Raw genomic sequence first — 25,210 nt, 5'->3', positions numbered from 1 at the left:
CTTTAATTATGATATATAATGCATATCCATGTTTCGTACATAGGTTTCCAGGTAGGAGATGTTCCATGTTGTGGTGGGGCGGCTGGCAATCATTGTGGAATAGAACCCTACGAGTTTTTTATATGAAATATGGGTACGAGGCCCAAAGCCCAAAATAAAATGCTACAATCACTTCAACCCAAACCCAAGCCCTAGCCGAGAAGAAACCCTAGGGAAGAATCAGATTGCCCAAACCCAACTTCATCCAACTCCTCTTCAACAGTAGCTCAAAACCGGCCGCCTAAGGGAATACTGTAGACAAAAGGGCAGGGAAGAAGCTAGACACACCAGTACAAGGAAGTAGCACTTCACTTAACAAAACTTTTCTTCGCTCTACTCCTTCAAACCAAAGTGATCGGGGAAGAAACGCAGCGATTCACCATAAGGGAGCCGGCACTAGGACCAGCGCCGGTCGAAACCGTGAACAGGCTTGGCAAACACGGGCTATTAGACTTGCCTTGAAGGAAAGGGTGACCAAATTGATACCCCTCCACTGCCAACCGATCTACATCATGGAGCTTCACAGCAACTTGTAAGAGAGATCTCTTCATCGTGCAATCGTCCCTACTAAAACCCAGCAAAACCCCATCCTAAAAGAGGAGCTAACACTCCAAAAACTAGAGACTGAAGGGAAAACTATGGAAAAAACAAGAAAAAATAGCTAAAACTAGCCCTACGAGTTGTGCAGTAATTCAAGTGAATTTGTTTTTGTTGATAGTTTCCATCCTGGTGAAAGTGTCAACATCATATTGGCCAAGCTTATGGGGAATGGTGAACCTGAATTTACAAAACCTTATAATATAAAACAATTAGTTAAGCTTGAAAATTACTATCTACTCAATGATGAGTAGACCAAAATTTTAATATCATTTTTTTATAGGAGGCTTTCATGCTTTCTTCAAGAACAAGTGAGTTTCACTTCAAATTAATAAATTATTGCTTGATATCGAGAGATTTTCTCTACATCTATTGTTTATCTTCCTTCTTTAGGGAAGCTAGCCGGCCCCTTTCGTGTCCAAAGCCCAAGCTATTTATTTCCCTCAAATTAAAGCTAGAAAATTACTATTTACTAGGCATGTGATACATGTTAAAGTAAAAATTAAAGTAAAAGAATAAAAAACATTTTATTGAATAGAAAGAAATCTTTATGATTTTATTGATAATCTTAATTAATGTGCTACTTATGTAGTACTTAGATATAACAAAATAAAATAAAAATTTCATTTAAATCTCAACCATTAGTTAAGATTAGATCACTACTTAAAATTTGAAATGCAATAATTTAAAAAATAAAGATTAAATCAAACATGTTTAAATTAGATTCTAACATTTTCTCTCTTAATTCAAACATGGATTCAAAATAATTTGTTTATTTATTTTTATTGGAGCACTTCTCTCCATTTGGTAATTTGAGTATTGGAGCACTTCTTTCCAGTCAACAAATTTGTATGTTAGAACACTTCTCTCCAACTGACAATTTTGATGCACTTCTCACCATTTGTTGATGCACTTCTCACAAACCTTTGCTTCTGATTTTCTTGGAGCACTTCTCTCCAAACTTCAAAAAAGAGATTCTTCCTCTTGTGCTAAATTTGCTTCTTCATTTTTAAACTCGTAATCTTTTAACAAATGCCCAAATATTTTGCAATTAAAACATTGTGATTTGCCTCTATGCCAACAATTCTTTTCTTCATGGTTAAATCTTTTGCAAATAATACATTGTGGAAATTTTTTCATTGCGGATGACTTTGCTGCTAGAAAGGCTCCCTCAAGTGTTCCTTTTTGTCTAATTGCTCTTTTTTGCTCCATAGCCTGCAAAGTATCGATTAATTCTGTAACAGTTATTAGTGAAAAGTTTGCATGAACCTCAAGTGAGAAAATTTTTGGCTCAAACTTCTCAAGGAGGCTAACAAATATTTTTTCTACAATTCTTTTGTCAAGAAATTCTTCACCAAGCAGTCTAATTTTGTTGGCTATGGACACGAGCTTAGTACAATAGTTTTTGACATTTTCAAACTCTTTCGTTTTTTGAATCTCAAATTCTCTTTTGAGATTTAAAATTTGCATGAACCTTGTTTGATCATTGCCTTCATACTCCTCCTTGAGCAAATCCCAAGCTTCTTTTACATTTTCACAAGCCATAATCTTTTTGAAAATGATTTCAGAAACTGAAGATTTTATACAAGTTTTTGCTTTGTATTTCTTAGCTCTCTCCTCATTATGAATTTTTATTTGAGCAAGAGTTGGATTTTCTGGTAGTGGGGTAGGATCAGTATTATTTTCTACTGAATCCCATAAATTATGTAACTATCTGGCTCCAACCACTAGAGGAATTGTCCGCTTTGGCCGTAAGCCTCACGGTTTTGTCTCATAGGTGGAATACAGAACTTACCAGGAGGTCACCCATCCTAAGATTTCTCTCAAGCGAGCACGCTTAACCCTGGAAACCTCCTGGGAAGTTCTGCATTCCACCTATGGGATAAAACCGTGAGGCTTATGGCCAAAGCGAACAATTCCTCCAGTGGTTGGAGCCCGATCGTTGCAAATCAAAAGCTTGTAAATAAGACTTCATTTTGATAGCCCATATTTGATAATTTTCTCCTCAAAATATAGGGGTGAAGACAAGGAAAAATTGGTTGAGGCCATTGGTGAATCAAAGACTTAAAGGTTTGCCTAAGATACCCTTCTCTCTCTCAAGTCTTTCTCTCCTCATCAACTCCCCTGCTCACTATGAACATCACCAATGAGACTCAGACCACTCTCTGACATCTGTGAAATCAATGATTGATCTAGCAAGTTCAGGCATAAGAGAAGATAGGATTAACGGTGACTTTGGGTAGCTTAATGATAAGTTTTGCAGGGAGGATTAACAAAAACCAAGTGGCTTTGGGCTGCTTAACGATAAGTTTTGCAGGAAGGATTAACAAAAACCAATCGTAAGCAAAGAACCATCTCCAACGGTAGATAATGCATTTCCATCTTAATTTTTTTTTTTTTTTTGGACATGTTGTATCCCATAGTTTCCAAGTTTCCATTTCTGAAACGAAAAAATGCCAATGACAATGATTGGAGTTTTCATGTTTCAGAGGTGGTGATGAGTATGTAAAAGGACTCTTAGTGATGCCAATACTACATAAGAATACTCTACTTAAAGCAACTCCAGTGCTAGAGAGCCAATTACAAGGATTCAAATATTCTGTTTTTGGTTACCACAAGTTGCTTTATGACATTGTTCAGAACCCTTCAAAATATGGTAAGTAATGATTGTATTTCTCATGTTTGTTTGTGTTTTTAGTTTAATGTGGATCAAATCCAAAATATACAAATCCATTTAATTTATTTGCAATTTCTTGTCTGCATGTAGGTTTCCAGTTACCAGGTGTTGCTTGTTGTGTGATGATATTTATGACATTTTTACTGTCACATTATCCAGAAATTGTTTCATTTTAATCAATGTACTTTGCCTAATTTTTTGGTTTGGAAAGTATGGCTAAGTATGGCCAAGTATGGCTCTCTGTTTTTTAGGTAGAAAAGCTGATGTAAACAGTAATTAAACATGTGATAGCTGATGTACCTTTTGTGATGCTATATATGCATATGTATTAAAGGAATGAAGTAAGTTTTTTCTCCACTTCTTTGTCTGAAACAACCTAAAAATGGTATTAGAGCCTTCCATGATGTTTGAGGACTATGAATTCTGAGAGAAAACAAGCAAGGAAACCTCACCAACAAAACAAAATAAAAAATATGCTGTGTTAAATGGCTTCAAGTAATGCTAGAGCTCTTTCACCTCCAATCTTTAATGGTGAAAATTATCAAATATGGGCTATGAGAATGAAGGCTTTGTTAAAGGGGTTGGATTTATGGGAGGTAGTAGAAACGGGAGCTGATCCTTCACCTTTAAGAGCAAACTCAACAGTTACTCAACTCAAGCATTATGCTGAAGAATCAGCTAAGAAGTTTAAAGTTCTCTCCTACATACACTCAGCTGTGTCTGAGTCAATATTCACACGCATTATGGCATGTGAAACTGGAAAAGAAGCCTGGGATAGGCTTAGAGAAGAGTTTCAAGGGAGTGAGAATACAAGACAGATGCAGGTCTTGAATTTGAGAAGAACATTCGAAGCCTTGAAGATGAAGGAGACAGAAAATGTCAAAGAATATTCTGATAAAGTTATAAAAGTTGTCAATCAAATCAGAGTTCTTGGAGAGGATTTGCCAGATAAAAGGGTGGTAGAAAAAATTCTTGTGAGTCTTCCTGAAAGGTTTGAAGCAAAAATCTCCTCTCTTAAAGATTCAAAGGATGTTTATCAAATATCACTTGCAGAGTTAGTTAATGCTCTGCAAGCTACTGAACAGAGAAGATCTTTGACATTAAAATATCAAACTGAGAATGCATTTGTCATGAAAAATAAAGGTAGAGATCAGTTCAACTCAGAAGGCAAAAGGACAACTGATAAAAGAAACAAAAGGGAAGGTGACAATAGCAAAGCAGGAGAAAGAAAAAATAAATACCCTCCATGTCCAAAATAGTAAAAAAACATCATCTAGAAAAGTTTTGTTGGGTGCATTTTCTGCAACAGAAATCAGAAGTTTTGAATATCTTTCAGAAATTCAAGACTATGGTTGAAAATCAGAGCAATTTCAAGATTAAAGCTCTTAGAATAGACAATGGAACTGAATACTGCAACAGAGGGTTTACAAAGTTGTGTGAAGATGTAGAAATTCAACATCAATTTATAGTCAGTTACACTCCATGTCACACCTTACCCCTCTGTAAGGCATGACATGTTCCCGTAGACTACCTAATGAACTACCGAACTTCACCTACCAATAACTCATTAAGTACCCTACAAGAGATTTTAAAATAATTTTCTTACCTTTTGGAAGTGGTGAGCATTTTGGTAGGAATTAAAATCATTTATTCAAAGTTTAAATACTAGTAAAAAATTTTTACCATTTTAATTTTTCCGCAAATTTTATAAAAATTTTAACAGAGTTCCATCTATATTTTGAGAAAATAGTTCTTCAAAAACCTGTGAAAAACACTTCCAATAAATTTTTCACAACTTCCAACCTTCAAATAATCTCAAGTCAACTCAATTCAATCCACTTCAAAATAATTCCACAATCCAATCAAGGTTTATCATCTCAAAATAATTCATAACTTCATTCACAGTGCATAAAGTGTGAAATTCACAAATACAAATCTTAATTTACAAAAAGAAGTTTCAAAAATAATATTATTACAATTTATTATACAACTGCTCAACTTTACATTGATACATAAAACATAGCAATATTTACATCAAAATAACTACAATGATATAAAACAATACCCGTACAAAAATATCAGTGTAGTCCTCAATATCAGTAGCAGCTCACTCTGCTGCCTTCTCCTTTCTCTTATCTGCGACAGCAAAACAAGCTATCGCTGAGTATAAAAATACTCAGTACTCAGCGGTGCACAATAAAAATTTAAAATACAATACATAAATCATTCATTGACAAAATACAATTTAAATATTTCTCAAATTATCAAAACTCATAATAACATAATTTGATCAAATAATTTAGTAAACAAAGTGTTGCCAAATCATACACAACTTAAGCAATGACACAAAATTTTCGATCAATGCCATGTTGTACACCACGATAAAGCAATCTACAACCCCACTAATCGAAATCAATGAGGGAGGTGGCTAGCTAGCTAATGAGTACTCATCTGATCTACAACCTCAACTGGTAAACCAAAGAGGGAGGAAAAATAATCGATCTCACCCCATGAATGGAGGAGTAATAAGGCACTGTGATGCTAAGTGTGAATAAAAAATCCATTTCGAACATTTTATTCAAATAATTCATGAGAAATCCGATAAATTTTCAAAGTCATAATTTCATTCACAAGGTGGCAACACAATTCATGATTAACATCAATTTTTCATAAATTATACTAAATCAATTTTTCAATGACAAAATGCTCAATTAAGGTTTATTGTGCACAAACTTGACGTGGGTCGCCTCTAGGCCTTGACTCAGTCTCTCAGACCTTCCAAGTCTTTTTCAGCTGAAACACACAGTTTCACAGTGTTTCAGTACCATAACTTAGCATAAATCCAAAATAAATTCAAATTCACTTTTATCTAGTTTATATCTGTTAAACTCGATGTTCTTTAAATTTTGTGTTTCGGAGTTACTATTCACTACACTATTCAAGTCAATTTGTTGACTTTCTAAGGCTTAATAGGTATGGGAATTCCAACTTCACCCACATACCACATTTTGGTCACCAAACTTGTTGGTTTTGGTTGTTTTCTCAAAACTTAGGTCTTTTAGGCAAAATTGCCAATTTTCAGTTTTGGAGTCCTAAGTTGCACTGTTCCATTAGTCATTTTACTGTTGGAATTTGGCAAAACTTTGTTCATAGAAAATGTTTCCTAATGTCTTAAGTTTATTCTCCTTTTGAATCACCCCAATTGGAGTTTTGTAGCTCAAGTTATGGCCATTTGAACCATGGCTGCCGGATTGGATTCAACCCAGAATTCTGGGCAATTTTTGGTGCTGGCAATTTTGGGTCACCAACTTGGGGTGGCCAAATGACTTGGTTAATGGCAGTATTTGGGTTTGTGTTCTTCATGAAAGTTTTAGGTATATATCTTATCTAACCACTGGTAAAATTTCAGGTCATTTAGACCTGCCTAGCTCAAGTTATGACCAAATGAACAAATACTGTTCATTTGGTCAGTTTATACAGGGCGGCCTGCAATTTTCCAACTTTGATCAATTTGTTTACTAGGTTTTGGTCACTTTTTGGGCATACTTCCTAAATGAAAATTGTGTCATTTAGTGTCTATTTTCATCCCCAATTGGTCTCATACCAGTTGGACTTGTAAAATTTCATTTTTGGTCCCTCAAAGGAAATTTAGTCATGCTGCCAGCAGCATGACCATACTCCATCCGAATTTGGCCCTAACTCCATCCGAATTTGGCCCTAACTCCAACCATTCCAACACAACTCATTTAGTCACAAATGACCATTTTTCACTTCACATTAGGTCAAAGACATCATTTACCAATTTCTCACAATTTTGCCTCCCAAAACCCTAGGTCCAAACCCTATCTCACTAAATTATTGCATTTGTTGAATTCTAAATGTATATGTGCTATTGATACACTCATTCACACTTAACTAATTCATAATTTACATCAAAATCACCCATTTAATCCCTAATCTACTGCTGACAGAATTCATATATAATCCCTCATCAATTGTTTTCTTTTCATTTTAAGTAGCTTTCTTGGTTCATTAAGCTATAAACACAACAATTAAGCTAAAATTTTCAAGTTAATTTACATACCTCCACTTGACTTTCAATTCTTCACTTCTTTTCCTTTTCTTGTTTATTTCCTTCTTCTAATGCCTCCTCAAGTGAAAATAACAAGTTGTTGTAGAGAATTTTTGGGGAATTTAGGATTTAGGTGAATGAACTCAAGCTTTGCCCAAGCTTTCATGGAGTCCTTAAATGGAGAGGATGAGAGAGGTGGGGCGGCACAAGGGATTAGGGAAGAAGAAGATTGTTTTCTTTTCTTTTCTTTTCTTTTATTATTTTAGTCTTTAGTTATAGCTTTAACTTAGTCAAAATTGGTAGGAAATTGAATTTCAATTATGACATCATAATTGATGTCATCCATGATGTAATACCTTTTTTACTTTTCTTTTTTTTTTTCTATTTATTTTTTTATTAGTTCTTTAATTTAATTCTCGATTCCAGAATTTTTTTTTCTTCGATTTTATTTAACAGTTAGGTCAGGAGTCAGCTCTCGGGGTCAATTGACCAAATTGCCCCTCACCGGTTCAATCCGGTTTGCAAATAATTCAATATTTCTTCCGGCTTCCTGACCTAATTATTTGACTGGCTTAACAACTCTTTTTCGTGATTTTCTCTTTTCCACTGTGTTCGTAATGGTCCTAAGGACTGCAGCGTCACATTTTACGGTTCGAAATTTGAGTTTAAAATGACTTCGCAATCCTTCCTGAGAAGGTCACCCATCGCTGCGACTCTCGGCTCATTTAACTTTTTATGTTATGTTTTTCTTGTTTATACTTAACTAATTGGCAATCACTAATTATGTGTCTTTATCGCTTATCTAGTTGTCTTAAGTGTGGTTCTAATCCTCTTAATTATCCGGTCCGACTCTAGTCATCGAAATAGTGAAATATACCAGGCTATACAAATGGGGGTGTTACACTCCATAACAAAATGGAGTGAGTGAGAGAAAAAATAGAATTGTTATGGAGATGTCTAGATGCCTTTTGTTTGAGAAGAAGCTGCCAAAGAAATTTTGGGCAGAAGCAGTAAACACATCAGTTTACCTTCTTAACAGACTTCCAACAAAAGCATTGAGAGATAAGACTCCTTTTGAAGCTTTGTTTGGGGTAAAACCATCTGTTGAGCATTTAAAAGTCTTTGGAAGCATGTGCTATGCTCACATTCCAGCATTAAAAAGGGATAAGTTGGATTACAAGTCTCAAGTTAGAATCTTTTTGGGTTATAGTAGTAATGCAAAAGGTTACAGAGTGTTCAATCCTCAAACACAAAAGGTGATGATTAGTAGAGATTTAAAAATTGATGAGGAAGCATATTAGGATTGGGAGAAATTACAAGTAGAGCCTTTGAATAACAATTCAATTCAAAAGGACATTCCTCAAGAACAAGAAATAACAGAAGCACAACAAGAAACTAAGTCTGATAGTGACACAGATTCAGAATTTGCATTGAGGGGCACTAGATCCTTAGAGGATATTTATGAGAGATGCAATGTGGGATTCCTTGAGCCAACAAGCCTTTAAGCAGTAATGAAATCATCAAGTTGGATGAATGCAATGCAAGAGGAGTTGAGGATGATTCATAAGAATGAAACTTGGAAATTGGTTGATAGGCCACGAAATAAAAAAGTAATTGGAGTGAAGTGGGTTTATAGGATAAAACTAAACCCCGATGGTTCTATGAACAAACACAAGGCCAGGTTAGTTGTGAAAGGATATTCACAGCAATTTGGTATTGACTACATAGATACCTTTGCACCAGTTGCAAGGTATGATACAATAAGGCTTCTCATTGCTTTAGATGTCACACCTTACCCCTCCGTAAGGCATAACATGATCCCATAGTTTACCTAATGGATTACCCAATTTCGGCTACCAATAACCCAATAAATATACTACAAGAGATTTTAAACCAATCCAATTCATTTTAAATTGTAAAGTAATGCTATAGCATTATTTAAAGGCCCTGAATTGGAGTTTAAATGATAAGTTAAAATTTTGGTCAATTTTATTTTTCGTAATTTTATAAAAATTTCGATAAAGTGCCGGCTGTAATTTAAAAAAACAGTTCTTCCAAAACCTGAAAAGAAAGTTCTTCCAATGTATTTTTCTCAACCACAACTCCATAAATGCTCAATTCAACACAACTTCAATATATTTTCAATATCCACCAATTCTCAATTCAACACATTTTAAAATAAATATCAACTTCATTTAATATATTCAATATAAGTACAAAAGTCTTAATTTTGCAAGAAAGAAAACAAAAATAATATCATTACAAATTTAACTGTACAACTGCTCGACTGGTTCACCAGATACATATAAATAAAAATATTTACATCAAACTAAATCACAAGGATATAAATAATATACCCATACAAAATCCTCAAAATGTGTTCCTCTGTCACTATAGTAGCTCACTCTGCTGCCTTGTCTTTTCCCTTATCTGCAATAGCAAATAAAAGCTATCGCTGAGTAATTGTACTCAGTGGTACACAACTAAGAAAATTCAAATTCATTATAAACCATAGTATATTAAAGCGTCACACATCAAATTTTTCATAACAAACAAAGTGTTCCCAAAATCTCAAGTTAATATGAATCATGTATTTCAAACTATATTTCACAAATCACAAAATACAAGTGTTGCCAAGAACACACAGTCCAAACCATGATACAAAATTTCACGATCAATGCCGTGTTGTACACCACGACAAAGCAAATCACCCCACTAACCGTTATTAATGAGGGAAGGGCTGGCTAGCTAATGAGTACTCATACATTATCATCCTACTAATCGTTATTAATAGGAGACATATTCAATGTCAAATATCAAAGCCCAAAGAGTCATTTCTATTGGGGAGTTCCGTACGGGACTATCATGCTAACTGTGGTTTAAAAACAAATTTCAAGATTTTCTAGTCACACAATCACATTTCCAATTCAATAATCACATTCAATTCATTTTCAAATTCTTATGATATTGGCAACATATAATTCATAAATTCAATGAGAAAATCATAATTGCAACCGAAACATTTATAATTACCATTCATTCAAAACAATTTATAAAATTAAAAATTAATTGAATAAAATTAGTTGTGTACAAACCTCTAGTGAGTCGCCTCTTTGCCTTGACTCACTGGTTCCCTTTCTTGTCCAGTATCTTTTTCTACTGAAACATATAATTTAAAGCGTTTCAATAATCGTCCAATCTATTTCCATAATTAAACTAACACTTAAATGCATGCATGATAAATTCCTCTCATAATTTCCCTTAGAAGTTGAACTCTTTATATGTAGTATGTTATGGTTACTATTCATTTGACCATTAAGTCAAAATATTGACTTTTTCCTACTAAATAGGTGTACTAATTCTAATTATCCCCACATACCACATTTTGGGTCTCATTTTTATTGGTATTGATTACCAAACTCAATTCAAGGTTTCCTAGGAGAATTGGCAAATTTCAGTTTTAGGTCACTTATTTCTACTGTTCTATTGGACCCTCTACAGTAGGAATTTGGCTAACTTTCCTTCATCAAAGTTATTCCTTAATGTCTTAGTTTTAATTTTCTTTTTAAATCACTTCATTTAGAGTTTTGTAGCTTAAGTTATGCTATTTCTAAAGTGGCTGGCCAGATTAGGTCCAAACCCAAAAATTCTAGGCAATTAGGGTTCTGGTAGATTTTAGAAACCAATTTTAGTTGGCAATTTGACTAGGTTATTGTCAGAATTTGGATTTGTGTTCTTCACAAAAGTTGTTTTACTATGTCATAGCTTTCCAATGGTCCAAAAGTCAGGTCATTTGGACCTTTCTACACCAAGTTATGACTATTTGAACAAGTATTATTTATATGGTCAATTCTGTACAGGGGCAGTGTGTGAAATCCGGATTTAACCTAATTTTACACCCACTTATAGTCAGTTTTAGGGTAAGGTTTCTACATAAAAATTGTAGCTTTGGGTCTTAATTTTCATCGCCAATTGACCTCATATCAATAGGAGCAACATAATTCTAGTTATGGTCATTTAAATTGACCATGGTTAGGCTGTCCATATTGGACCATTATTATTCACCATTCCATTCCAATTCTAACCATTCAAACACACTCCATTTCACACCAATTGACCATTTTAAACCTCAATTAGGTTAAATTACATCAATTTCCCAAATTTCCAATTTTTTCCCCAATCTCCCATTGATCAAGAACCCTAATTATGCAATTATCATAATCCATGAAATCAAAGTGTATAAATCTCATCTACATATTCAATCAAGCTTGCCTACATCTTTAGTTGCATCAAAATCCATCAAATTCAAATTATCCCTAGGCTGGCCAACTTTCACTATGTCCTTTAACATGTTGTTTTTGTTTCATTTTTAACAAATTCTAACTTAATTTAGATGCTTAAGCATGAATATAGAGAGAAAAGCTTGCTTAATTTAGATGTTTCATTTTTGAATGGTTATTTGCAAGAGGAGATATTTATGGAACAGTCTTCTGGATTCACAGTAAAGGGAAAAGAAGATAAAGTTGATAAAGTTTTCTTACTCAAAAAAGCTTTATATGGATTAAAACAGGCCCCTAGAGCTTGGTAGAGCAGAATAGACAATCATCTATTGCAATTGGGGTTTAAAAGAAGCTCAAGTGAAGCCACATTATATGTGAAGATTGAAAATGGTGAAACACTACTAGTGTCATTGTATGTTGATGATCTTCTAATCACTGGTAGTAATATTGATCTTATAAATCACTTCAAGAAGGAGATGCAATCTGAGTTTGAGATGACTAATCTTGGGAAAATGACTTTTTTTCTTGGTTTGGAAGTTCATCAAATAAACCAAGGAACATTTATATGTCAAGAAAAATATGCAAGGGAAATTCTGAAGAAGTTTGGGATGGAAAATTACAACAGCATTGATACTCCTATAGCTCAAAATGAAAAATTGAGCAAAGAAAATGGTTCTGAGAAGATAGATTTTGGAATTTACAGAAGTGTGATTGGCTGTTTATTGTATCTCACTGCATCCAGACCTGATATCATTTATGCAACAAGCTTATTATCAAGATTCATGCATGAACCAAGCCAAAATCACTTCAAAGCTACAAAAAGGTTTCTCAGGTATGTGAAAGGAACCATTGATCTTGGAATCTAGTTGAAAAGATTTTTTTTTTTTTTTTTTTTTCCTTTTCAATTGTTCTTTCTGCAGGAACTGTATGAAATTGGATTAAGAAAAATAGCAATCCAGAATGTTGGACCATTGGGTTGCTATCCAACAATTAAAGCAATGCGCCCTGAATTGAATGGTAGCTGTGTAAAGAGCTTCTCAAAGCATGCAAATCAACACAACAAAGCTTTATCTGTTGCCTTGAAAAAGCTGCAGAGCAGGTTACCTGGATTCAAGTATTCAATTGTTTACTATTATCACGCTCTTGCTAATAGAATAAAGAATCCAACTAAATATGGTATGCTATATCACTTCCAGTAACTTATATTAGTTCTGCCATAATTGTCCTTATGAATCTTATCATAATTTTGAATTTTTATGTTCTGAACGCTTCAAAGTAGGAGAAGTTATATGTTGTGGCAGTGGCTTGGACAATGGCAGGAATTGTGGAGGAGGAAGCAATGGAACACAAACCTACAATCTTTGTAGCAACCGTAATGACTATGTGCTTTTTGGAGGACATCATACTCAAAAGACAAACCAACAACTTGCCCAACTATTTTGGAGTGGAGCACCAAATGTCATTGGACCTTATAACGTTAAGCAATTCTTTGAATTTGTTTAGTTCTGATTATCTTGTAGCATATTGACACTTCTTAGTCTATGGCTTTTCATATTTTGCTATCAGTGAGTTTTCTGTATCTATGACCATTAGCAGTAAATTTTATAAAAAATTTTGACTTTATAAAGGCTTCAAAATTGAGAAAAGTTGCATGTTGCGGCAGTGGATTGTAACTGTGCAAATGACTGGTATTATGGAGGAAGAACAATGGAACACAGCCATACAATGTATGTGGCAGTGGCTCTGCTTTTTGATGGTGGGCATCATATTCAAAGGGACAAGTCAAATGTTACTGAACCTTTCTTAGTTCTAACAACTGCATAACAAATTACAAGGATATGTAGTTGTTAGAATTTTCTTAGTTCTAATCTTGTAGCCCATTGACTGGAGACACTAGTTCACAGAAGCCCATGAACTGGGAACAATTTCCCATCCAAAGAGAACCACCTCTGGCCCAAAGCAGAATGATTGCTAATAACAAGTTGACTTGTAAGTGTACCTAAAATTCTATGATACATGCTAACATAAAAAAAAAAATAAAATAAAATAAAATTAAAAAAAAAAACATTGAAGGAAGCGACATATCCCCATTTTTTTATTACCACACACTGATGGCTCACTGCATCTTCAAGAAACTAACAAAAAGACTCTCAGCAGACCCAGACCCAGACCCAGAGTCGGTAAGGGAGCAGTGAAGACCATTAGCTAGCTCATGGAAACTGTAATAAGGTTCCTTTTCTGTGTGATAAATTTATGTGTGAGCTTCAAGAATCCCAATTCCTGCTATGATCAATCCAAGCTAGAGGCAAAACATAAGGCCTTGTTTGTCTTTGGGGATTCACTTTTTGATCCAGGGAATAATCAATACCTCAATGGTAGTACTGGAGAAGGCATATCAGCAACATACTGGCCATATGGTCAGACCTTCTTCAACCACCCTACAGGGAGGCTTTCCGATGGCCGTATAGTTCCTGATTTTATCGGTAAGACATTAGTTGATTACTTGAAATGATTTTATCATTCAATGGAACACAAACATTGTTTGATTGTTGGGTTTGCAGCCCAGTTCGCCGATTTACCTATACTTCCACCCTATATGGAACCTGGGGCTCATCGGTTAGCTGATGGGGTTAACTTTGCTTCAGCTGGAGCTGGTGTTCTTGACGGAACTCATCCTGGAACAGTATGTAGATCTAATTTTTGCAGTAAAGATTCTTTTTTTTTTTCTTCTCATTAATCAATATAATCTCATTTCCATATCCTCAAGCAGCAATTCTTGTACTAGAATTAGTCTGTGGTTGTTAATTTGTGTATTAATGGCCAGATTCTTCTTCTACTTCTTTTTCTTTTTGCTTTTTAATTTCAAATTAGGCATAACTGAAATCAGTTTTAGTTACTATTATTGCAAGGACTAACTATGAAATCTTTTAGTTCATATAACTAAGCAATCAATTAAATGCACAACTTCTCTTCAAGGGATACCCATGATTGTTGATTTCTCATGACCTTCTTGCTTGTTTAAACTGAAAATTAACCAATTGAAGGAGCTTTATGCTGCATTTTGGGACCATTATAATCTAAAATGCTATTTTCATTACCAGATACAACTAAGAATGCAGCTAGAGTACTTTAAGACATTGAAAAAGTCATTGAGGCAGCAACTACATGATGCAGAAGCAGAGAAGGTCCTGAGGAGAGCTGTTTACCTGTTTAGTATCGGAGGCAATGATTATTTTAGCTTCTATACCTCAAACCCTGAGGCCAGCGAATCCTACCAACAAGCATATGTAGAAATGGTGATTGGCAACCTGACATTGGTGCTCAAAGTAAGAACATCTTGTTCACCATATGTCAAATCCTTCTGCAGAGATGACCAAGTGTAATATTCAATGCCTTCATCATATATATATATATATATATATATATATATATATATATATATATATATATATTTTTTTTTTTTTTTTTTTTTTTTTTTTTTTTTTTTTTTTTCATTTGCAGGAATTTTATAGCCTAGGAGCAAGAAAAATTGCATTTCAAAATGTAGGGCCTTTGGGTTGCGTACCTGTAATGGAAGCAATGAATCCTGAGCTTGGCAGCAGCTGCGTTGAAATACCATTAGCATTAGCAAGGTTACACAATGAATACCTCTCCGTCACTCTTAACAACTTAGAAAGCCAGTTACCAGGATTCAAATATGCAATCTTTGATTACTACAATTCACTTGGGGATAGAGTGAATAATCCCTCAAAATATGGTAGGTTATGAGGACAATCTTTATTAAGCTCTTTTTTGAAGTCTTGATACTGTATTAATTGGACTCGGCTTGATTATGCCCCTGTTAATAATACCTTGTATACCAAATGCAACCAAAGAGTTTATACTTCATATGCAGAGTCTGTGTTAATTTCTTGCAAAATCTGCATGCAGGTTTCAAGGAGGGGAAGGTTGCCTGTTGTGGCAGTGGAACATACAGGGAAAGTGGATGTGGAGGAAGAGAAGGGAAAGAACCATATGAATTATGCCGTAGACCAAGTGAGTATGTGTGGTTTGATGGTGCTCATACTACTGAAATGACCAACCACCAATTAGCTGAGCTACTATGGAGTGGAAAACCAAATGTCACAGGGCCTTACAATGTGAAACAGCTATTTGGACACTGATTTTTTAAGAAATCTCTGTGGTATATTTAGACTCCTATGATGATGTTGTTTTCTTTCTTGCCATAGAGACAATCACTTCTTCTGGGAAAGAAAATTGAAACTGTTATTTGGCTCATATCCAACACCTGTATAATGATATGACCAGAAGTTAGTTGACAATTTCCAGTTACATGTTAAGTATGACAGAATATAGCCAAACACAGAAAAAAGCACATGAAGTGGTTCCCCCATAACCATCATTTCATGAAGTAATTGCTAATGAGATAAGTTCAACCTTTTTGACACCTCATGCCCAAATAAATAAAATTTTCAAGAGACTAAGCCCTAGCCTAGATAGGAGCCAAAATCATTAGCAATTGGGGCAAAACAACCTAACTTGTGGCTGGTCGGATCGATTTAATAGGGAGTCAGAGTCTGAACTGGTCTGATTTATTTTTAAGGCCTTATTTTTATTAAAACAATATGAATTAACCGAGTAATCCATAAATCGAAAACCTGATCCATTTTTGAGCCATTAAGTCTTTAAACCTAACATAAGTCTTTTGTTCAATAGTTACCGTGTGAGCTACAATTACCTTTGACAATGTATATTCCATTCAATAAATTATAATATAAAATTATTTATTTTATTAAATTATATTATATTATATTAATGTAAAATAATTAAAAAAACATTAACCTGTACAGAAAAATGAAAAATTTTTAGCTTCACACACTTGTCATTTAAATAATTTATAGTGTCAATAATTTATTTTATTAGTGTATTAAATTAAATTATAAAATTATTATTTTTTATTTTATTATCTTTTTTTATTGTTAAAATGTTAAATTTTAAATTAAAAATATTTAATTTGAATCAAATAAAATACAAAATAATAAAAAAAAAACAATTATTCAGCCTGGAAACTTTGAAAATTTAATGGGGGGGGGGGGGGGGGGGAATTTAAACATGTTATATGATTAATTGTGTGTTTTTCTACACATACTTTGATTTGAATAATTTTTTATTGTAATTAAATTACAATTAAATGAGCAAAACAAAAGAGAAAAGTCTTGAAATAGGTGGAGTGAAAACAACTAGAAAGTTGAAAGTAGCGTGTGAGCAAACAAATATTGAATTTTGGTAGGCAAGTATTAAAAGCATAATGCAAAACCACCAAAAAAAGAAGTTGAAAGCAGATAAACAGTGAAGGAAAGGTGTTTGACAAAATGACACAAATAATTTGCACCAATTATTGAGGTCATTGACAAGGGCTATTTTAAGTGATGCAAAATTCGACAATTAAAATACCAAGTTTGTTGGCATGTGTACACATGAACATGCTATGACATGAAAAGGGTATAAGAGATAAGGTCTCTGGAAAATAAAGCAAGAAAGACAAACAATAGCAGACACATGAATTTTCTTGGAAACCTTCTTTATAAATTTGATTCTGATCTTTTTAAATCTTGAATCAAAATCATTGATTTCGATCTAAAATCAAACCAGATCGGCCGGTGGCGACGGGTTTGTAATGTGAAGAATCCAAGAACAAGCAAGGAAGGTTATACACGTTACACAACAGCCACAGGATGATTGGGATCATTGAAAAGCTTTCTTTGACAAGTTCTTTCTTTCTTTGCCTTCTGTTTAAGCCACGTTCTCAATTATTGCCCTCTCTCAGTCATCACTGCCCACTAAGGACAAAGTCACCATCTTGATACTCCAATGAAGACAAATATTTTTAATAAAAGGAAAACGACGCATCGTTTTTGTATTTTTTTATATTATACGGAGAGGAAAGGGAGAGTGGCATCCTATGCTATCGAGTAGAAGAGCAGTGCCGCCGCCGACGAATGTGAGTACAGCAACTATGGGCCCCACATGCCATCTAGATTCTGTAATGCGACCTTTTGTTTTTTTTTTTAGCTATTAGAGACAAGCCGCGTGGCGTCGATGTCGGCTGGAAGAATTGCACGTTTCACGTGGTTGTGGACATGAAACGTCTACATTGCCACGTCATCCTGTAAACTTGGTCCAGGTAACCCCCTAATATCTGGCCACGTTAAACCCAATTCTATTATATTACTGTACACTCGATGCACCAAATTCCCACTTCTTTCAATTTTTTTTTATTGAATAAATTTTAATTTATTTTATAATAAATTCATAAATACACTTAACTGCCAAGCAACTTATTGTTGCCTAGTCTTCACTCTTTTCTTTTTTTATTTTAATGTGTTGTTTTAAATAATGCCTATGTGTTGTTTGCATATTCAATTTAATACATGTCAATTAGTCTTTGAAAATTATTTTCATACCAATCGCATGTGGCATTAATTGTCCACACTAATTATATTCTATTATATTTTTTAGTGGACACCTCACTTATCACTATAGGGGAAAAAGTCATCCATTGGATATGAAACTTAGAAAATTCAACCTTTTTTTTCTCCATTTAACTATTTTTTCTCTGATTAGCTAGTTGATAAATGTTATTAAAGATAAACTACAGAAATTATCGATTAAATAAGTTTAATTAATAATTATCTATGATTTATTATAAAAAAAGAGATTTAAGAGAATTTAGATTAATTTTTATGTGTACAAATGATAGTAGACAAGGCACCTAGCTTAGCTTGCATGCCTTTCAAAATCAGGGTATTTCTTCACATGCAAGCCCTATATATTGTGATGGTATTTAGCTCTAGTTTTCAAACCCAAACAATAAAAGATTTGGCTTTTGTACAAAGTCCTTATTCAAATGCAATTAAGTGTCCCCACCCACCAATCAGAATTTAGGTTGCATTATCAAAAGACAATTTAACAAGTGTCCACACGTTCATGACCACTTTGTCCACCCACGCATATATTTTAGGAGTCAATTCTTGTATCGCTCCAAACTTCCGATTACTTTCTATATGGGTTTTTTCTCCCTCTTATATTGATAGCTCTTGAAATTACAAAATATAGATAATTTTATTTTTTATTTAATTTTAATTGAAACTTAAATTTAATATTTTATAATCTTAAAAATATGTTAATAATATTAAAAAAAAAATTACAAAATTATAGCATCTGAATATATATAATGTAATTTATATAGTTTTAATTTAGTAATATTAGAATAGTTTTCAATACTATAAATTTTTGAATTTAAATCTCAATCAAACTCAATTATATTAAAAAAAATTATATATTTAATTAATAAAAAATAAAAAAAATTATAAATTTATATAATATGATTTGAATTGGTTCAACAATTGAAAATTATATGGATATATACACTCGAGTGACATGTGAAATCAATAAAAGGAAATTAATTAATGTGGATGTGTCATTGATATATGTGGGGTTGAATACATAGATGTGCAATTTTAGTGATGCGCACATTGTGGCGAAATCGATTGAATTTAATTTCCTCTTCATTTTTGTATATATATATAAATATATAAAACAAGCATGGCTGCTGGGAGATGTGTGAACGTCAACTTTTCTAATATTTGCAAGAAATGGCTACCACCACAAATTTTATATTGGAATTTTTTATTACTACCTCAACAAGAAGTTAGATAGAGTAATTGAAAGTGAGATTGATGGTTTCTGTTTTTTTTTTTTTTAAATGTTTTTGGTGAATTATTAACAAGTATTGCCAACCAACCCTCTTGATTGAATCAAACAACATCATTACCACAATTTTTTTTTTAATTTAATCCCACTTTTTTATATAATTAGTTTTTTCTTTAAATCTATATTACATTTTTTTTTATATTCCTTGTATGTACTCATAACTTAAAATTTTTATATATTATTTTACTATTTTTTATATAATATAATATTATTATAACATATTAATTATTATTATAATAATTTTTTATGTTTTGTGATATTTATGTTATATATGTATATATCATTTTTATATTAAATTAATAAAAATAAAAGTATATTAATAGAAATAAGAAATTATAGAGGTGAAATCTATACTAAAAAAATTTATTATCATAATGTAATTTTATAATTGTAAGTGTTTTATAAACATATAATTTTAACTATTTATTATTTTGGTAGTTCATAAGTATTGAGTTTATCAAGACTAATTAATTTTTATCAATTTATAATTATTAAAAAATTTAAATAATTAACGTAAAAAATCTAAACTTTTTTCAAAATTATTTAAGAGTTTATACACATAATAATAAAATAAATTTATTTTAGTATAATGTCATATAATATCGATTTTCTATTTCTAATTATTTTCAATTTGCTTTTTAATTTTATTTGATAAAATTAATTGTGTACATCTATATCAATAAATATTAATATTATTAATTTTCATTTGATATATAATATTTTACGTAATTTCATATTTTTTAATGATATGGAGAAAAATTTTAAAAATAAGATTGAAAAATATATTAATTCTATTAAATTATTTATAAATAATAAATTAATAACTAAAATTTTCTTTTTATATAAAAAATAAAAAATATTTATGCTAATAGAATGAAAAAACACCGACGTTAATATATTATTAATTTTAATTGAAATGATTACAATAAAAATGTATAGACAATTATTCAAATTACAATAAAATATTTTGTCAAACTAAATTATAATATATTTTTAAAATAAATTTTTTATAATTATTTTTCTAGGAGTAAACATCAAATTTCAATAAAAGAAATTATTGAATCCATATAAATAAAAATTTCATTGAATTATGTAATGCTTGTATTCATGTTAAAATTGTGACTTTTTAAATTAAATTATCAATTTATATTTATATTTAAATATAAATTTATTAAATTAAAATAGCAATATTGAAATAACAATTCTACATACAAAATATGATTTTAATTATTTTTATATGTATTTACTATTTATTAAGTCAGGATAACATTATACTATTAAAAAATTAATTTTTTTTTATGTATAGAGATAGTAACATTTAACTTTTAATAATGTATCATTTTAAAATAAAAATTTAATATTACAAATTATAATATTCCTACTAACTATATTCATTTTATAATTAAATTCAAACTTAACATATTTTGTAAATTATTAATTTTTTAAATAATATATATTTATCTATTTAAATATTTTTCTCATATATATAATTTTTTTTATACTTTGCATGTAATTATGTAAATAAAAATTTCATTAAATGATGTAATACTTGTATTCATATTAAAATTATAATTTTTTTAATCAAATTATCAATTTATATTTATATTTAAATATAAATTTATTAAATTAAAATAGCAATATTAAAATAACAATTCTATATACAAAGTGATTTCTAATTATTTTTATATATATTTACTATTTATTCAGTCAGATAATATTATGGTATTAAAAAATTAAAAAATATTATTTTTTTTATATACAGATATTAACGTTTTTAAACTTTTAATAATGTATAATTTTAAAATAAAAAATTAGAATTAAAAATTATAATCACCCTATTAATTATAATAATTTTATAATTAAATTCAAACTTAACATATTTTGTTAATTATTAATTTTTTAAATAATATATGTTTATCTATTTAAATATTTTTCTTATATATATAATTGTTTTTTTTTTATACTTTGTACGTAATTATATATTATTTATAACTTTTAGATCATATAATTTTAATATATATTACATAATAATTAAATATTTTTTATAAATCAACAAATCTGAATATATATATATATATATATATATATATATATATATATATATATATATATATATATATATATATATATATATCTTATCAATTAGTAGTATTTACATAAGATTTATAAATTCAATTTCAATTAGAACTAATTTTTATATTAATGTAATAACTAAAAATTTTAGAAATATATCTATAATTAAGAAAAATATAAATTTATTTTATATGAAATGTTTTTTAATGAACTTATAAGAAATTAAATTAAATAAAAAATTTAAAAATATTAATAAAAGAAATTATATGTTTTGCTGATAAAAATTAATTTCTTTTTTTATTCTTCCACGTAAATTTAAATATAATTGTATTAAAATAATTTTTATGAATAATTATAAGATAGAGATAAAAGTTTATTAGGATTCATTAAAAAAGTTATTTATATAAATAAAATATCTTCTTATCTTTGTAAATAATATAAACCGTGAAGGTATTTTTATATAAATTTATTTAAAATTATATTATAATAAAAAATTAATTAAGTAAACTTTAAATACAAGTATAACTAAGAATTTTAAATTTATATAAACTCTAAAATTATATAGATAATTAAATTTTAAGTCCTAAAAATTTTAAATTAATATAAACTCTAAAATTAAATTAATTATTAAACTAAGAATTTTAGATTTATATAAACTCTAAAATTATATAGATAATTAAATTTTAAGTCTCAAGAAATTTAAATTAATATAAACTCTAAAATTAAATTAATTATTAAAAAATATAATTGCAAATACTATAAATAATGAAGGACAATTTGATCAAAACTAATATTCTCCCTTCACACATTGATATATTATATAGATTATTGAATTATTATATTTGATTTTTTTTTACATATATATTAAAAATTTTGATATAAATATAAATTATTTATTATATATGATTAAGCTTGTATTAATTGTACTTTTTTTACTTAATTTTGAGATCGTACTAAATTAATAGATGTATTTATTATCAGGTTAAATACATTAGACTAATATTTTTACAATTTTGATTGGAAAATTTTCAGCAAATATTCAAAATCTCAAATAAAAAAAATTAATGATTAATATAGTATTTTGAACTACTAAATAACTCATTTAAATACTAAAATAAAAAAATAAATCCATAAAAATAAAATCCCAATAATTAGGAGAACATTATCTAAATATTAGAGAAAGAATCTAAAATTTATTTCTAATGAACACAAATATAAAGAAAGAATTTCAGATAGAGTTCAAAAGGATATATTTTATTAAAAAAAAAAAAAGCCTATGGATAACCATAATGAGAAACTCACCCGTGGCTACTAGGCAAAAAGATTTTTAAAAAAAAAAGAAATAGGAAAAAAGAGGAGAGATCAAAATAAAACCTTAATCAATGGCTGATAAAAGGATTGATTCCCCAATATTATATTAATTTTTGTTATTATTAATGGTGTTTTTTTTAGAATGATAATGATAGTTTTTTTTTTTAATATTAATATGTATTTTAATAATTATTTTTTAAAAATCTTATTTAATTGTTGAATATAGCCGATAATTGTTAGCTGATAGTTGTTATTGTTAGCTGATAACTAATAGTTGATAGCCGATAATAGCGAATTTATGTTAAGTATTTGGTAAAATTATATTTAATTGTTGCTATTGATATGTAAAATGACTAATAAGGGTATATATTATATAATTTATTTTATTATTTAAATAAATATAAAATTATAAATTTATTATATTTTATTATTAAATTAAATATACAATTATTAAATAATATATTATATCATTTATTATATTATTAAAATAAATACAAAATTATTAATATATTATATTATATTATATTATTTTATTATTAAAATAAAAAATAATAATTAAATATTTTTAAAAAATAATTAAATAATTTTAAAAATATAGATAAAATAATAAAGTAATTATTATTGTTGATAAAGAAAAAATTTATAATTAATTTTAAGTTTTTATATATAAATAAATATTTTATATTATTAATAAAAAATATATTTTAATAAAGTTTAAATGTGTTAATTAAAATGTTAAAATTATAAATAAAAAATATAAAAATATTAGTAATATTAATTTTTGAGTTAAATTAAAAAGGATAATATAATCAAAATAAAAAATAAAATTAAATCAACTATTAGCTGATGAGAAACGGTTATAAAAATAGAGCTAATACAAATTACAGCTGTTTGGTACCATGTCAGCAACCTATCAGCTATCAACTTTATTTTTTTAAATTTATTAAATATTTCAGTTCATCTGTTTGGGCGTCTATCAGCTATCAGCTGCACCCAGCAGATGAATCAAACACCCCTTAAAAAAGACTTTAATAATTAAACACGATTACTATAAGAATAAAAAGAAATAATGACAAACAAAGTTGAAAAAAGAAATTGCTTGAGCATGAAGTGTACGTTTGTGGGGCACATTTCCAATAAGTTTCGTGGTAATGTAAGGCAAGTAAATAAAATTATGTGAATACTATGGCAAGTAATTTTGAAGATGCGACTAATCAATAATCACCAAAAATGGAAAATTAATAAAAAAATTTAACGTTCAATCAAGCAAGGATTAATAAAATAAAATAAAATATGGGAATTAGAATACCAGCATGGATGTGATCAGCTGTAATTCCAAAATTCATTGGAATACATAAGATATGATACGATATTATTATATGCTCGCACGCAAGTTGAGAAAACAAAAAGGCATTTTAGCATATTCTTTAAGTAATGAATTATTGGAATGTGACCCCTTCTCCATCTTGGAAATTAAAATATCCACCACTGCATTTTAATAATTTATTTATTTATTTTTTATTTGAAACCTCATATTATACACAAAAATATACGAATAATTACATATTTATTAAATTATATTATAACTAAAATTTAATTACTATAAACTTGTTCCCATATATATATATAATTAATTAAGATATATATAATTAATATAATTAAAACAATAATTTTTTTTATTTAACTTGCATTAAATCTCATAGTTTTAGTCCTAACATAACTTTAACATTATTAAATTAAAGTTTATTAATATTATATATTGAGATTTTTTAATGCAATGAAAAATTAATTAGATGGATAAATTTTATGATATTAAAATTATTTATAAAATTATAAAATTTTAAATTTGTACTCAAATCAAAGTTTAATGTTTTCTTTAATTCTATTAGATAACTAATAACAGAGTTAGAGATAAAAATGCCACCTTAAATAAATCTAAAAAAATATCTAAATGGTATTAAATTATTTTTTAAAATTAAAATTTTGATAATCTTTTTTTTTTAAATTATGAATAAAAATAATTTTGGGACTTGCTAAGAATAGACTAACGAACCAAAGTCGTTATTACAGCTGCAAGGGATCGTTAATAGCACAGAAAAGTTGAAAAACCAAAAAGAATTAGTGTTTAGTAATGAAATCTTCTATTAATTTTTAATAATTAATTATTAATAAATATTATTAATAATTAATTACTAATAGATAGTTGATGTAATTGAAACATCTATTTAATTTTTAAAAATTAATAATAATTTTTTTATATATTTTTAATAATATAAATAAAAGAGATAATACATTATCAAAACACTTGAAATAAATATACATATAAAAGAGAAATAAAATCTCCTCATAGTTTTATATTATTATATATACAAAATTATACCTAATTTC

General features: G+C 29.3%; 3 protein-coding genes across 4 annotated transcripts; all 3 read left to right on the top strand.

Moving 5' to 3' along the window:
• Window positions 1-23: 23 nt before the first annotated feature.
• Window positions 24-13,690, top strand: LOC110633436 (GDSL esterase/lipase 4-like). Of its 2 annotated transcripts, none has more exons than XM_058151479.1 (3): window positions 24-133; window positions 12,586-12,841; window positions 12,945-13,690. In XM_058151479.1, exons 2-3 carry the CDS (start codon window positions 12,664-12,666, stop codon window positions 13,166-13,168), a joined length of 402 nt encoding a protein of 133 aa, XP_058007462.1. In that variant the 5' UTR covers window positions 24-133; window positions 12,586-12,663; the 3' UTR covers window positions 13,169-13,690. The 2 variants fall into 2 exon arrangements, with proteins under 2 accessions (XP_058007462.1, XP_058007460.1); XM_058151477.1 differs by having other exon boundaries at window positions 25-133; window positions 12,942-13,625.
• LOC131169324 (uncharacterized) lies at window positions 3,799-4,669 on the top strand. Its single transcript, XM_058128539.1, has 2 exons — window positions 3,799-4,516; window positions 4,623-4,669. Exons 1-2 carry the CDS (start codon window positions 3,799-3,801, stop codon window positions 4,667-4,669), a joined length of 765 nt encoding a protein of 254 aa, XP_057984522.1.
• Window positions 13,691-13,728: 38 nt separating the features above from the next.
• Window positions 13,729-15,941, top strand: LOC110633435 (GDSL esterase/lipase 1). The gene is made up of 5 exons (XM_021782032.2): window positions 13,729-14,148; window positions 14,227-14,348; window positions 14,767-14,991; window positions 15,167-15,422; window positions 15,596-15,941. The coding sequence occupies exons 1-5, from the start codon at window positions 13,878-13,880 to the stop codon at window positions 15,826-15,828; spliced, it is 1,107 nt and encodes a 368-aa protein (XP_021637724.2). The 5' UTR covers window positions 13,729-13,877; the 3' UTR covers window positions 15,829-15,941.
• Window positions 15,942-25,210: the final 9,269 nt, after the last annotated feature.

This window comes from Hevea brasiliensis, chromosome 1 (genome assembly GCF_030052815.1).
Source record: "Hevea brasiliensis isolate MT/VB/25A 57/8 chromosome 1, ASM3005281v1, whole genome shotgun sequence".
NCBI classification, from domain to species: Eukaryota; Viridiplantae; Streptophyta; class Magnoliopsida; order Malpighiales; family Euphorbiaceae; genus Hevea; species Hevea brasiliensis.
This window is presented reverse-complemented; position numbering and strand designations above follow the sequence as displayed.